At 33.8% G+C, this 16,971-nt stretch overlaps 1 protein-coding gene across 4 annotated transcripts in view; it reads left to right on the forward strand.

Annotated features, from left to right (window-relative positions):
• LOC132703975 (5-oxoprolinase) overlaps positions 1 to 16,971 on the forward strand; it is a 90,883-nt gene that overhangs the window by 72,020 nt on the left and 1,892 nt on the right. For all 4 annotated transcript variants that reach the window (XM_060675546.1, XM_060674752.1, XM_060673982.1 and 1 more), the window contains 2 exons: positions 9,666 to 9,909; positions 12,072 to 12,169. In XM_060675546.1, the coding sequence (XP_060531529.1) occupies positions 9,666 to 9,909; positions 12,072 to 12,169 (342 nt within the window). The remainder of the gene's footprint in view (positions 1 to 9,665; positions 9,910 to 12,071; positions 12,170 to 16,971) is intronic.

Below are 16,971 nucleotides of genomic sequence, written 5' to 3' on the forward strand. Positions count from 1 at the left end.
TTTGCACGATAATGCACCTGTCTATACTGCTGGTGTTGCACAATCTGCCAATTTAGAGTGTGGGTTCCAACAGATAGATCATCCTCCCTATAGTCCAGATATGGAGAGAATATTTTTTTAAAGGGATTGAGTTGTTAATAACGAGATGTAATAAGTGTATTGAAGTTATATTGAAAAATAATAAAAAAATTGTTACTCTACTTTGTTTCTTTCATATTCAGGCCGGGAAATTTTGACGCTGCCCTCGTATATGGGTTAAGGTTACTTTTTACAAAACTTGTGGATTCCTCCTGCGTCGGTTGTTGCTGAGTCGAAGTTGTTAAGGTTTCGCCAATCTTCCTGTTGGCTTCTTCAGAGCGTGACTGAAACTTGACCGCCTTTTACTATGTACCTGCTTACATATTGTTTGAGGGCAACGGAGCTAAATGAGGGCACCTTCTCGGATGACTGATTCCCATATTGGTGACAGATAAAGACCTGAGTCGCGGTTAAGATTTCTAGGTTGTTGATAGATTTCTATAGACTCCCGGATTTTTCGTTGGTAGAAGAATTGATTGCATGCAAGAATTTTAGTTTTATCGAATAAAATGTTATCTCCGGTTTCGTGATTGTATTCTGTAACTGTTGAGGGGTTTATTTGTCTCAGTCTTAAGGTGTTCGAGTTAGCAAAAACCGACGCAGGAGGAATCCAAAAGTTCTGTCAAAAGTATTACAGTAGCCTGTGGAAGTTTCTTTGAAAAATTAATGTTAAGGTTATTAAATATGTGGCTAACTCTGTATTACCTGTATTGAATATCATTTGTAATGATGTTTTGAACACAATGTATTTCCTGTATGACCTTGTTAGGTCTTTCGAAAGCTTTTGATTACGTTAGCCATGAGTATCTTGTAAACAAACTTGAATTTTTCGGTAGAAAGGGTCAAAATTTGAACTTTTTTAAATCTTACCTTAACAACAGATAACAAATCGTTACTGTACCTACCGGTGATGTTTCTGAACTACAAGTTGATTCGCTTGAGGTGCCACAAGGCTCAATACTGGGTCCAATTCTTGTCCTAATATTCATGAACGACACCCTCGAATATAAGATCACATATGGTTTCTTTAGATGCAGATGACACAACAATACTTAATTTGGCTAGAACCTTAAGTGACGCAGTATCTGCAAGTACTCGGGCGATTGCTGATGCAGAAGAGTGGTTTCGTTCGAATCGTCTTAAATTGAATGAAAATCAATCAGAGGTTGTCTTTATTTCAATTGCACCTAGCGTTAACTTTAAACTTCTGGATGTCTACATAAATAGTAGACTTATCATAGACCATATTGTTGTGGTATGACTCTTTAGAGGTGGATAGAATCTTTAAAATTCAAAAAATGATTGTTCGACCTGTGTGTTGTGCACAAAGTAAGGTTTTCTGTAAGTCACTATTAGAAAAAATGAAAATACTAACTCTCCATTCAATTTTCATCTATCGGTGCATAATATATGTCCATCAAAATAAAAAGTAACGAATTCTGCGTGCAAACATAACTCAATCGAACATTAACTTCTTTGGTATTAAATTGTATAACAAAATAATAGCAACTCTCAAAAACAACTGTTCACGGATTGAATTTAAAAAAATTTTTAAAGACATTTTAACACAAGAATGCTTTTTACAAAACTTATGGATTCCTCCTGCGTCGGTCTTTGGTTAGTCGAAATTGCTGACGTTTCGCCAATCATCCTGTTGGCTTCTTCAGAGCTTGACTGAAACTGACTATGTATAGGTACTGTACTAACTATAAGGATTTTTTTGAAAGCAACTTTGAGAGCTACATGAATTTTAGATTGTTTGTTTTTGCGTAAACATTATACATTGTATGTTTACCTCGAAAACTCGTATTGACCACTTTATATGTATTGTTAATACATGTTTAGGCAATAAATTATTATTATTATTATTATTATTATTATTAAGAATTTTATAATGTTTACATATTATAGTGTGTCCCAAAGTATATCGTCTTGGACTTTGACTGACTCTCCCCCAAAAAGTAATAACGACCTTCATACTTATTGCTACTGGATAATCTGCAAAATAGACGAAAAACAAGTGCAGGATATAATAAAAATAAAAATATATTTCTTTTATTAAAACCGCAATCACACAGATCGCGCACTTGAAATCTAAGGATGGGTTGATTGGACTAAAAACTGTCAGATAAAATTACCTCCAAATATATTTACTATTACGGACTCTAGTCTGGAGTCTAGTCTGGCATAGTTTCAAAATTAACTTTGAAAAAATATTCCGGAAAACACTGTCATTGTAACAGATAACGGACGCAATCACGGCCGCCTGCTACAAAAGGCACCAAATTCATCAATTACAAAACTGAAATTGAACAATATTTGATACGAACTAATATTTAATAATAAATATTAATATTAAAGAACAATATGTGTGTGGTAGTTTAGCTGAATAGATGGGGCACACTGTTCTACGTCTTCTACCATATCATTGTATAATCAACCCGATTGAACATTTGTGACACCAAGTAAAATCAAATGAGAGAACAGAAAATGTTACTCCTACTCGAAATCCGAGTGTAATAAATATGATCCATTTTTATTAATCCGAATGACAACTCTGAGAGTGAAACAGAATTAGATTTTGAATAAACTAAATGAAAAAATAATATCTGCGTCCAGAAGGACCGTTCACTGGAGAAGATTTAACTTTTTGCGATACCTCTAACATTTTTCTGTGAATGTTGTGTAGTTGGACAACTTTGCGTATACCGGTGCCGTATTGCTTTCCGCCTCAGTTTATGTTGTTTACTCTAGGACTTTGCGTTGTTGATTATACTCGTAAATACCTCCTCACGATGCCCGGGAAAACTTTTTCGCCAAACAAGTTATTGTTCATTTTTTGAAGACGTCCCTCTTTAGGTCGTTTTTAATAAAAATCGATTTCCCATATTTTCCTTAACGCTACGAAAGAGGCGGGTCGGCTGCCGAAACACTGCTAGCACAACCGCCCGAAGACAAACGACCGTAAGCGGATGACTGGCGGTGCTTTAACGTGGATTTATGTTGATCGTAGAATGCCCGGCGTAGAGGAAATTGCTTGTTTATCAAGGTGCGATTTATGAAGGACTTAGGCTGTGGACGAGACAAATGAAGATTTCGGAAACTTGTTGGCTTTAATTAGTCACGTACGTGTCCGACGGCTGTCGCGTAGCCCGCGCGCTACAACTGACGATATAGTTTGTTTCGTTACTAAGTTATAGGCACCGGACGAGGATGTATTGCAAATAAAGGGGACACGAAGAATACTAAAGGTTTCCATTTACCTAACCCTTCGCCACTTTCGTATATATGTTGACTCACGGTGGCAGATCAGACGTTCATCGAACATAGGTGGCAAGAATTAGCTCTATTATAATAGAAATAAAACACGATATTACTAATGTGTATATGGAATATAATAATACTCGCTAAGAAGTACCGTAAGGTCAATTTTCGCATCTAGACTCTATTTTCTTCCTATAACCTGTATCAAGTAGTGGGCAAAGCATCTACCTATGTTAATCAATAACTGTTTGTTTTAGGACCAGAACTTCGTCTCTTTTATGTCGCATGTCCTGGCTTGATCGCCAAACTCGATATTATAACGCACAGGACGCAGACAAATATTCTAAATATTACATTCGGACATGCTGACAGTTGATCTAGTCTCATGAAAAAATTGTAAATGGTTATGAGAGCAACTAGTTCTATTCTTCATCTTACGTGTTATGCCCTTAAGAACATCCGCGATGAACATGCTCCTTTCTCCAGCTTAACCCATCATCATTGACATTTTTGCAAAACTACAAAAAAGATTGCACACACAATCGTAGCGATTTGCGCCTAACCTCTTCAACATTATGGCCACTTTCGCTTAACATTTGAAAACTAAAAATTTAAAATGACCTCATCTTCACCTTACTGGTCTTCTTACTACACAGCACATATGGTCTGCAGATACTACCGAACGTCACCTACTGAATCCTCATCTCCATCCAAATCTCAGCACCTTGTTTTAAGAATTTAACATTCTCGTACCACTGACGTGCATTTAGTATTTCCTCGTTCCTTCTTATAATGTCATATTTTCAAGCATGTACTGCATTCGAACTCAACGAACTATTTAAAAAATCCACGCCTCCTAGATATATTTTTTCGGCAATGTCTTTATTTCGTTTTGTTTAGCTCATTATAAACAAATACCAAAATAGATGTATTTATTGACGAAATAACAACTTCTGACCAGTAAGATAATAAAAATTAAAGATTCTGCATGAAATTCGACAGATGAAAGGAAGAAGAGTTATGTTGAGATCACCATTATATTTACAGAGAAGAACAACAAGCATATGGATTAAACATAAACTTAAAGAAAACTAATGCTGATACATGATTATTACAAAGAAGGCAAATGTTAATTGAATTCTTACTATAACAACACAACAATGGAAAGAGTAAGAAAATACAAGTAGGTACTTATGAAAATGGCTACATGAAACATAGGAGCAGTTTCGTGAAATCAAAGCTCGCATAGAGATAACCAGCGGTGCATTTATCAAAATTTTTAAAAAATCTTTGCAACAGAAACATAAATTTTGGATTAAGGATAAGAATGTTTCGATGTTATGTTTATCCATCATTATTTTACGAGTCAAAAGCATGGACAAGATCGAGACTTTCGAAAGATGGTGTTCTCGGCCAATGTTGAGAATCTCATAGACTGACAGGGTTTTCAACCTAGAACTGCGACAAAGAACTCCAAAACAAAAAGAAATCATTAACCCCCTAAAAAGAAGAACCTAACCTACCGCGTAATCAGAAAACCTAAATAAGCGATGCTAGAGAACAATGTGGAAAGAAAAGTCAATGACAGGGGGAGACAAGGGAAACAGAGAAGTTCTTAGCTCAAAAATTTGGGAGAATGGTTTAGATTGACATTAAACCAGGTATAATAAAAATTAAACGATTAAACTAACACGTATATTGAATATGATAATTCTCGCAAACAAATATCATAACTGCACATTTAGACTCTGTCTTTCTGAAACCCGTATCGAGTAGCAACTGATCGTTGTAAGACCATAAATCCGTGTCAGTTATGGTCGCACACCCTTGCCGGACCGCCAAATTTGATATTATATCGTAAACATACAATACAGCACGCCGACACATAATAGTCTAAATATATTACGTTATACAGGGAGTTATTTTATTGAGATCATATAATCTAATAAGTGAATCTGGACCCCACCTTGGTGTCAAATCGATATCAAATATTTCACTTGCGGCGAAAAATGCGGCAAAACATTTTATGTAAATTTCGATGAATGCGCTACAAAACCTATTTCGGTTATTTATTTGATAGATGGTTAGGCAAAAAACTAAAACCAATAACGTTAATTTGTGTTGTCATTTTGACTTGGGTTTGTTTGCAAGTTGTGTTGATTAGTAACAAGGAGCAAAAATCCTAGATGGTTTATAGATTGGACGATAAGCAAAATATGCAGGTTCCAAATTAATCTTTATGGCTGCCATCACCGATATAATTTTATAATGTATCCCAAAAATCGGCTAATGATATCATTAACATTAATAGGCATAAATAAATTCATCTAGTAAAGTGATATCATTGACAGTGATCGTATTTTTCATATTTTAAATAATAATTACTAACCAAAACTAACCTTTATTGTCTAACAAATGTAATACCCGTTTACAAGACAATTAATTCACTAAATATGGTCGCAACGCGAATAAAAGCAAATAACAAAAATACTGAATGAATATCAATAAACAATAAAATAAAAACCAAAGCACACATTTTAAGAAATATAAAAACTGAAAACTAACCGAAACTAACCAAAGCTAAGCTAGTAATTGAACTTTGACATCTATGTTACTACAAGTTCAATTAAAAATATCCATTACTTGAACGAGTGTACTTCGAAGCAGAAAGTTTGCGGAAGGAACTTGGTAGGTGGAATACTAGGGATGCGCTGATTGTTTGTGAAGGAACGTGAAAACCCACCTACGATAACAATTCAGAGCAGCCCACAATAGCTTAACTAAACAAAAGCCATTATTTTAAATCGTCTTATTATGAAAACCTCTCTGTGGGAACATACCATCACACTTAGACGCTAAAAATTTTAAAAATTTACTTTGAACTTTTTGTAACCGAATAATGTATTCATTGGAAATAGGTTGCCCCATATGCTAGATAAAATCTAACGTAAAGTTACTTGCATTTCGAAATATAAATTTATTTTATTTTCAGTGCACTGTTGCAAGTTTCATTGATATGGTCAGCAAACGAAAAATTAGTAGTGTCAACTAAAACTCTCAAATCGTTGGACCCATCACTTCGTGTTATTTTTTTAGTTTTCAATTTCCTAGATAATAATCAAAACCAATACTTATGCCTACCTGTTGAGTTTACACCAGGGTCAATAATCTGACAATCCCGGCGAAGGTGACCGTCTTGACTATGCACAACTCCAAATATTTTCACATCATTTGCGAATACTCGATGTACCGCTATATATCTTATTATTATATATTTTTGAATTCGTAAAAATTCGAAATTTTGGGTGTAGTCCGTCAAGGTATTTGTTCTGTGTTCCGCTAGTAGAGGGGAGTTTAACAATTTGTAATTTTAGCGCTAGATACAAGAATGTCCGAAAAATTATTTGTTTCAATGAAACACGATATATTTTGCCGACTCTTTAGTCAACAATTCTGAAAAATACTTTTATCATTTCTTCAATTTTTTACAGCAGAGAATTTAATAATAACACGTATGGGCATAATTTTTTTAAACATTTAAGTTTTAAAATACTGATCAGTAGATTGCTAGCAATTTAAAATCTGTAAACTAGTAGAAACCTATCTGGTACTTCGAACAACTCTTTTATTAAGTATCGAATTGTTAATGAAACTTCCCTTTATTTCGGGATTCTAATTCTGTTAAACGCTATTTTGTATTTATTTTATGATCGACCGAGAAGGGGTTTTTAATTTACGAAAAAAATTGCCCTTATTAAAATGGTAGTTCATTTTTATAAAAACAATTAAAACTATGCTAATAAGGACTTCTTTTGAAGATAAAAATTCCTTATTAAGAATTGTTTTCACCAATTTTGTTACATCTGTTATGTTGAAATTGCAATGCGCATTTTATGGACGAAACAATTTCTTTATTAAATTTGGAATGTCCATCGCACATGGGTGACTTTCGTAAAAGCTACGTCGCCGGATTCTATTTCAGTTTTCAGGAGTTTATTTGCAGTATAGAAGTATAGAAACAGTATTAGAAAGGTTTTTAACCAAATCATTCTCCAGACAGTTGCCTGATAGTATATTATGCAACAATTGTGTTAAATGGTATGGGACGTTTTCGGAGATATTACCGAACGGTTTGAATTTTGGGGTTTGTCAATTCTGACGATGGTGTTAATGAATGTATTCGAGTTGTCTTACAAAAATGTACCCAAAAGTATGACTTTTTGTAAAGTTTTTAAGTTAGGTGCCAATGAAACTCGTGAGTCAAATGCCGTTCACGTCATTTGTTGCATAATATACTATTTCTATATTCTATATCTATATTCTAAATTTGACATTTTGAGGTTAGGTTTACTCAGTTAGGTTTTGGCGAAAGTGTTGTTTGTGTTTTTTGTGATAAATTTAAAAAAATGTGACGGTTAAAAATGGAATTTAATCGGGAACATTTTCGTGCAATATTTTTTTACAACTTACAACTTAGAACTCAACAATCGATGAACTTAATTCGACTTTTGCAGTTAAAGCACCATCTAGGACTACTGCTAATCGCTGGTTTTCGGACTTCAGTCTTGGTCGTAGTTTTCTTAAGGATGAATTTCATGAAGGTCATCCAAAATCGGTTGTTGTTCAAGAAAACATTGATGCAGTGCGAAAACTAATTTTGCAGGATCGTCATGTGACTTACCATGAGATCTTTGGGCATTAGTGGAACCAGCATACATACAATTTTGTATGAATATTTGGCCGCTAAAAAAATTTGTTCGCTTTGGATTGTGTTAGAGCCGGTAAATATTTATAGAGAACAATTTTATGGTATTTTTTAGAATAAGAGGAATTTCAGTTTAAGATGCACATGTTTTTTCTCAATCCTATTCAAAAGTCAAAGTTTATGATTTTTACTGATGGTAACGATCGGCCTATTAATTTATGACCTCCTAGGGCATGGTTCACGTGACCTTTGAAGTAGGTATTGAGTTAAACAGATGTGTTTTACTTTTTAGAAAACTGAATTTTAGGACTTTAGTATCCTTAAGGATTTGGCAGGCATCGAAAGCCAATTTTTTCCGACAGGTTCTTTTTTACGAATTCAAGGCTTTGCTTGTAGAATTTATAACTTATCACTAATTATCTATCTTTGTTATTGTACATACTTTTTTACGTTACTTGTTTTTTTACTAATTTGGTGAGTTTACTGAATTAAAGGGTTGTGTGTAAAAATACTGCCTTTTATTTCAACGAATCGACGTGTTGCTGAAAGAGGTAGTTTTGGTGACGCGACAGATTCCACACAATTTGACATCAGCTCAAAAAAAGGCTCGTGTTTATTGGTCGAAGGAAATGCTAAAAAAGTACGATCGCGGTGCTTCCAAACACGTCTATGATATCGTGACAGGTGATGAATCTTGGATCTATGCATATGAACCTGGAAGTAAGCAACGGTCGACTGTGTGGGTCTTTCAGAATGAGACAAAGTCCACAAAAGTTGTTCGTGCGCGAAGCACCTTAAAAACAAATGGTAGCCTGTTTTTTCAGGAAACCTCTCCACGTTGCGACTGTTTCTTTGGTGAAAGGTAAAACAGTCAATTCTGAATGGGACACAACCTTTTGTATGCCGAAAGAATTCGAAAAAAATAGAAAAATCAACCGCCGAAATTAGAAAAACTAATCGCCGAAGACGAATCACTCTTCACGACGACAATCACTCTCCACCGATCAGTGCAAACAAAGAACTTTTTGAGCATTAAAAACGTTGATTTTATGAGCCATCCACCATATAGTCCTAATTTAGCACCTAATGGCTTCTTTTTATTCCATATATTAAGAATAAATTACGTGAGCAACGATTTTTAACACCAGAAGAAGCGATTGAAAAGCATGTTTTGGAGGCGCCTCACTCCATATGGGAAAAGTGCTTTGACGTTTGGTTTTATCGAATGCAAAACTGTATTTATTGATCATCAGGGTGAATATTTTGAGAAACAATAGTCATATTTGTTGGTAGCTTCTAGTTTTTTATTACAAATCCTGAAATATATAAGCTAGCACTCGCATTTGGTTCACTTCGATATTTTAATTTTTGTAGCAAATCGTCATTGTCAGCATGGGAACTAATAACCCGACTTTTCTGGTCAAAGGTTTATCAGTCATTCCATTTCATTTATTCCGGAATTATATCAACACGCGTGTCATAAACCCAGTGCGAGTTCCGTCGTCTCCAAACCGACCCCGAATCAGAATATGTACATAACATAAATTCCGTACGAAATACTATGGGGTATCGTTCCCCCAGGACCTTTGGACCTCTGGACTGTTTATTATCTTTAAAGGGACCGAGTTGGCACGGCTGTTCCGGAGTTCACACCCACATGACCAACACGCGCATCACCGACGTGGAAATCCTGGAACGACGTTATCCAGTTTACATACGCGCATTCAACCTGCGGAAGGGCAGCGGCGGAGCCGGCAAGTTTAATGGTGGGGACGGGGTGCGCAGAGAAATTATGTTCAGGTCTTCGTTGACGTTATCTGTGCTTACCGAGAGAAGAGCTTTGCAACCTTACGGAATGGCAGGTAGGCAACTTTTCGAGATGTCGGTTTCATCTTCGGGAGGGAGGATGGCGAGGAGCTCCTAACTAACATTTTTGATTTATAGTAGTAAATAACGGTTACAATTGTTCGCGAAAAATTTTCGTTAGTCTTATAAAACCCTAATAGCAATGGAGATCTTTAAAGGGTAAACCATTATAAAACCTATCTGAAGTGTTAATAAATACCAAACAAAAATCGCCCCTATTCGCTATACCTTTTGCTACATCACTTGTTGATAATATATTTTATTTACTTTAAAAATCATGAATTTTACTTTGACATTGCTATTAAAATGTTTTAATAATTATTAAAATATCCTCAAAAACTTTCCTACTCCTATCTGCAAAAAATAGGATATTTTCGGAAATATTACCCACAGCTTCAATTTTGACCTTTGTCAATTCTGACGGTCATGTTAATGAATATATTCGCGTTCTTGTGCAAAAATGTACACGTGACAAATTTCTTTAGACACTCGTGATTAAATTGTGGTTTATCAAACTTGTTGCATATTGGACTTTAATGTTGGAAGATTATACAACATATAGAACATCAGTTTTATTGTTAACACTTAACTATAAATTTCGATTGTTGTTCATAGAAATGAATTAACAATGAAATTTTTATTACGGGCAGGCCAATCAAGAAGGGCACTCGGCCGTATCTCAAAAAGTAATTTTCATACAGGTGAAAAATTAATGATCAAAGCAGGCATGAGAAATATTCTTGTATTACAGATAGCGTTTAAGGCTGGAATAAATTCAATTCTTTTCGTTAAATAGTTACAATATTTTTTAAGGTTTTCCGAATATATAACTGCAACATGACTTAACCGATTTTGCCAAACTTGGAGTCGTTGAAAAGGTCACTTCATAGGCCATTAACGCTGTCCTGAGCGGTTTGATTTAGCTTGCTTGCATCACTGATAGAGAGCCGTTCTGATATATTATTGCAATTTTAAATGCAACGATATCAGTTTTACTGCAACAAAAAATAGTCAAATAAGAGTCTGGCACGCTGCTGAAAATGACATTTCGATATCTCTTTCCTATCATGTATCGGTAAAAGAAATAAAAACTCGAAATATTGTCGTCATCATTGTGATTTTTTTCAGGATACCTAATATTTTTAAATATCAATTTTCGTTCTCCTAGCAAAATCTATATAAATTTACTGTTAAAATAAAAACATTATATTTAAAATATTAATAATAATTGACTATATTATTGATTATTACTGGTTGAAATTCGAAATTTTTTAAATCCAAAATCCAATTATTATGCTTGTGGCGTTTAAGTGTCAAATATATTAAGATTGCGGCTATTTCTAGTGTATTTTGGTGCCTTCTTTTTGTAAGAAATGTCTTTTCCAGAAGTGTTTGATATCATTCGTATTTTCAAAGCATTGAAAACGCAACTGTTTCTGTTAGAACTGTGCGGTGGACACTATAATGGAAGGTGTACTGAAAATAATCACAAAGATGCGACGTTGTTTCGAATTTTTATTTCTTTTACGAATGATATATCGAAATGCGGTTTTCAGCAGCGTATTGGACCCTTATTTGATTATCTTGTGTTGCAATAAAAGCGATGTCATTACATCTTATTATTTTGAAAAAATAATTTGATTCAAACAATTAAATGTTTCGTGAAACGTTGATCAGACAGTTAAGTAATTATTCAAGAAAATGCGGAACGGAACAAGAGAACGAGTCGATTCTAAACAATACACCACATTTGACCTAGTTTTGCGTAACTTTTGATTTACTTCGTCAAAAAAAAACGCCTACAAACGAGGGGAGTAAATTATTCTTCCACTTTATTAGCTATCGATCACGATTAGTTTAATGTACCGGAAAATAATGCGCTTTCATCCCGCCCACCTCCCTAGCGCGCGGCATTCAAATTATCTAATAAAAACTTTCCGACGACCTCCAACTTAACTCACTGCAATTTATTAAAGTCATTATAATGTAGTCAAAATCCGGAAAGTTACTTTATGTATTTAGACTCAAAAATAACGTGGCGTTTTTTTTGCACAAAAACGTTGTTTTGACGTAGGATACGGGCATTTTTCAAGCCCCCCGCCCGTTTCCCCCAATCCCTCGAATTATCCCTTTTATCGTGATGGTGCATTTTTCGCAGGCGGAGAGGCAGGCGCCAGGGGACTCAATCTACTCATCAGATCTGACGGCAGGACCATTAATCTCGGACCCAAAACGGCGGTGGATGTAAAACCTGGTGTAAGTCAGGCTTGCTTACCTTTTTGACGCTTTGTTGCTGAATTACTCTAAAAGTTGTTTAGTTTTGTTTGCGATACGGCAAAAACAAATCTTTACACGCTCGAGTTTTGTGAGAATATTAATTTTTGATCGATACTAAATCATTTTTCAATATACCCACTGTCCCAGTAAGGAGAACGCGGACGGGTATTAGGGATACTGACGATCCAAGAAATTTGAAAAAAAAGAGTAAATCGGCCTAAAGGAAGTGCTGCAAATTATTTTCAAGTTTCTGAAATGGCGAAATGGTGGTAAATCTTCAATTTCAAAAGTCGATCTCTACAAAAATTTCTAATATTAACCAAAGTTAAAGTGGGTACCGTTTTAATTTTTTTTTATTTAGTGCTGTTTGATATATCTCTGCTGCTCTATCCCGTTTTAAAATTCAAGTTAACAAAGACATCCCCTTCCTTACTGGGACGTCCTGTATATCTCTTTATAAATAACCGGATTATATATCATCTAGTAGCCATTATATATATATATATATATATATATATATATATATATATATATATATATATATATATATATATATATATATATATATATATATATATATATATATATATATATATATATATATATATATATATATATTTATATATATATATATATATATATATATATATATATATATATATGATGAGAAATTTATTTTGTTTTTCTGAATTATGATTTATTTATGAGTAACAAGTATATAGAAACTTAGCTTAATTCAGGAAAATAAATTACTAAACTTCTATTTTAAAGTCATACTTTATGTTTTCTATATTTGTTTTACTTACGAGAAATAATATAGTAATTTAAAATACACACTTGTAGGTTGCTCGTGCATCTTAAATCGAAACCCAGGGGGATCTCAATTAAATGACATGAATAATACTTTTGATATGAAAATGTCATTACACCAGCGACACTAGGCCTTTCTTATTGTCTTCTGGTACTGATGGTTCTGATCAGTTAAACCAAATATTTTGATGGTGAAATATGTGGTATATCACAGGTTCCAATTACTATTACTACGAGGGTTGTTCAATAAGTCCTTGGAAAAAATATTTTTTTAAGGAAGTTTTTCAATTCATTATACATTTATCTAAGGTTTTTTCGTTTTTTTTAAGCCCTGTAAAACGTATCCTAGGAAAGCTCCATAAAATATACATTTGGTTGGGCGTTAGGTGTAGGTGTAAACGCCGCAAGAGAGTAGAAATTGGAAGTCAACTGGCTACTTTTTCGACACGGGAAAAAATACGGACAAGGGTCGGTTTTCAGCGAACATGTTGAGCAAATGTTATTTCAGGAATTTCGGTGGTAATTTCAAAATTAGTTTCATGTACTTACTTATATATATTATTTATGAAGTTTATTCATTCATTCATTATTGCCTGTGACACACTACGATCGCCATTTACCAAATTTTCTATGGACAAATTTTGGGGTTTTGCACAGTAAAACATATACAATTACAATACAATACAATACATAATTTAAGAGTGCCAAGGCAAGCGAAACTATAATAGCTACTCTGTTAATTAATAGTTCACGAAAAATTATTTATTCGTAAGTTTTATTTGCATTTGCGCTGATAACAATCATTTGATTTGTCGCTAGAACGCCGCTCCCCTGGCTGTAATTTTCCAAAGTTCAATTATAATACGAGTTTTGTTTCCCATTATGCAATTTGTCGCCTCTTTTACTCTGTTGTAGAGTGGACCTTCTATTTAACATGCTTTTGGCTAAACGCTCACGGACATTGAATGAATCCATGATAATTTCGTTCACTCCCTATTGTATTGCCGGTGAACGCGGTATAAGCGTCTCTGCGAATTATTCTTCGCTGCCAATAGTAAACAAACCTTTTACCTTTGAAGCTGTTGCCGGCTCATTCTACCCGCATAAGCGACGATATTAAAGCATTATTTGTGGGTGCGATAACAAGTTTTGCACCATATGGTTTATGGAAAATGGCGCAAGAACATCGTACGATTTTTGTATTATATAATATTATATTTTAAATGGACTTACTGCAAAGACGGACAACTCGCAAGATATTTTTTGATTGTGCCGTCATACTAGAAAAATTAAAAGTTTTCTCTGATATTAAGGACCATCTAAATACTATATAGGCCATAAACAGCGTTGCAAACTTGATTTGTGGAGAAGTTGCAAATATATTGCTGTAGTTCCCCTAAAGTAGGTTTAAAGAACTATTTTTCTTTTATCATAAACCATGAAACACAAACATGAAACTCATATTACTCTAAAAAGAGTTATGGAAATGTGGACATTATACAGACCACTTTTTAAACCTGAAATAACGAAATGCACCTAATGAGATTTAATTTATTTTTTCGGATTGTGCCTCATGACGTTGCCATCATATTTTTAATTTGCGCAACTAGAGGGCCAGGGCAAAAATAATAATCTTTTTTCCTGGTCAACCAAATGTGTTTTTACTACTTTCCGTAAGTCCATTAAGTTGTTAATTAGCTTGTATTTATAAAACGCTTCTCGCAACAAAAGTTTACATTTTGTTTTTCATTTTCGGGTCATTCACAAAAAATTTTGTGGTTTTATACTTTTATCACTACGTGAAAAAATTATTTTATTTGTATGATGGTAAAGTAGTTGAATCCTACATAATGGCAATGCCGAAAGTTAATAGGGATAAGTTTTTTTTACTAAAGCTTTCTAAAATAAAAAACAGGTTCGAAACTATCAACAAACCTTTTACTAGTTTACTATTTAATTGATAGATGGTTTATAAAAGCAAGTAAAGATTGGAATTTGGTTTGACTTTAAAAAACCGTTAGGTAAGTTATTGATCTATTCGAATTTATAATAGTATAATAGTATTATTGAATTTAGATAAAAGTTTATATTTTTGAGACACGTTATATAATGTATTATCATTGTAACACAGTTAAGCTTTAATCAATGTGTCTTTGATGTCTCGAATAATATCGTAATTTCTACTTATGCTAAAAACTCTATCCATTGTACCATTTCAAATTTGTAGTACACTTAGGAAAGAAATTAAACTACTGTCCAAAATTAACGCAAATGTATTTTTAGACCAATTTGTGTCATTTGAAAACCATCGCCGAAATATTTAGCAATCTTAGTCTTTACTATTTTTAAAATGTATGTCATTTAATTCAGTTGCAAAATTGTAGTACTTCCAGTTTGATTGCTTTTTAAATGTTGGTTTTTCTTTTGGGTGGATTAATTCGCTATGTCAATATTTAACAATTTCATTATGAAAGGATGAATCGAGTATCTTGCTTGAGCATTGATGAATGCCTTTCAAATTTACTGGTTGTTAATCACTCAACAAAAGTTGAAAAGTCAAATTGATGAATGCTTTCTTCCACAACACGTACTAGTAGAGAGCTAAGTAATTATCTAGAAACTGCCAGAAATGTTAGGATTTCGGTCTTAACCGTCAGGAGAAGATTATATAAGAAGTCCGACGGGTTAGTATGCATCGCCACTTACTGGAGATCACAGTTCGCCTAGATTGTGTTTCGGTAAAGATTATGAAAACTGGACTATGGGTGACTGGAAGAGAGTTGTTCATAGAAAAAACCCGAGTGAGCCCAAAATCGCCAAGTGATAGTGATAGAGTATGGCGCTGACCTGGAATATTAAATCATTTCACTATTTCTCTAAAGGAGCCATTTGGTGGTGGTTCAAAAAAATTCTGGATGAAATATCTCGAAAATATTATCCAAGATTAGGTAATACACCGTTTGTAGGAGAGACCTTAATTTTCATGCAAGATAATGCATTTCTCCACATTGCAAGAACTGTTTTACACTTACTTAAATGAAATCAATATCCAGATCTTAGAGTCGCCACCACGCAGTCCAGATTTAAATCCAATAGCGCACCTTTGGGATGTTCTAGAACGTGTTGTTCTCTGGGAATGGGAAAAAATTCGTCGAGCAACCATCCAAAAGTAAATAACCAGTTTACCTTGATAAATGCAAACAGGAAGTAGGAGGAGGTACTACGCGTTATTGAAGTTCATGTATTTTTTGTAAATTGGTAATTCTCTTTGTTTGTGAATTTAAGCAGGTTTCTGTAATTTTTAAATTTTTGAATCGTATCAAATTTTGTATAATCCTTCCAACCTTAATTACAAATTATATGTTATCTGGTGCGATATTGTTTAATTATCTTTATTTATATTATACTTATTTATTTTAATTAAGTGGAGAATGCTAAAACAAGAACAATTACAAAAATTATAGTGATGCGTTAATTTTAAACATGTGGGGTTAACAACGATTGAAACTAAATTTTATCAGTTTCAAAATTTGTCTTAGGAATTTTTAATAGAACACTCGACTTCGATCGCCCATATATGGCGCATAGTTTTAATTATACTTTTGTAACGAGAATTGAATTTCACGCGGTTGTGAACATTTACAGAGCGGTATTTTATTTTAATACTAACTAAACCAAAAAACACCGAGGCTGAAAAATAAATGGGATGCCTTTTTGTGGGCTAGCGGTTTTGTTTATTAATATGAAACAAACACCAAACGTCCATATTGAATATTTAAATTAATTAAAACCAAGGGTATTCGTAATTTTTTGTCAGGTCTTTCATCCACCATAAAACAACTATTTTACAGGTAACTTTATCGCTAGATTCTAATACCGAAAATTAAAACGTAACATATTTTGAAAAGGTTGCATAGCTCTCGATACGATTCTAAAAAACTTATAGGTATGAGGAGATATTAAAAATAATA

The sequence above is a fragment of the Cylas formicarius genome, unplaced genomic scaffold, assembly GCF_029955315.1.
Source record: "Cylas formicarius isolate icCylForm1 unplaced genomic scaffold, icCylForm1.1 PGA_scaffold_10__41_contigs__length_53128322, whole genome shotgun sequence".
In the NCBI taxonomy this organism is placed as follows: Eukaryota; Metazoa; Arthropoda; class Insecta; order Coleoptera; family Brentidae; genus Cylas; species Cylas formicarius.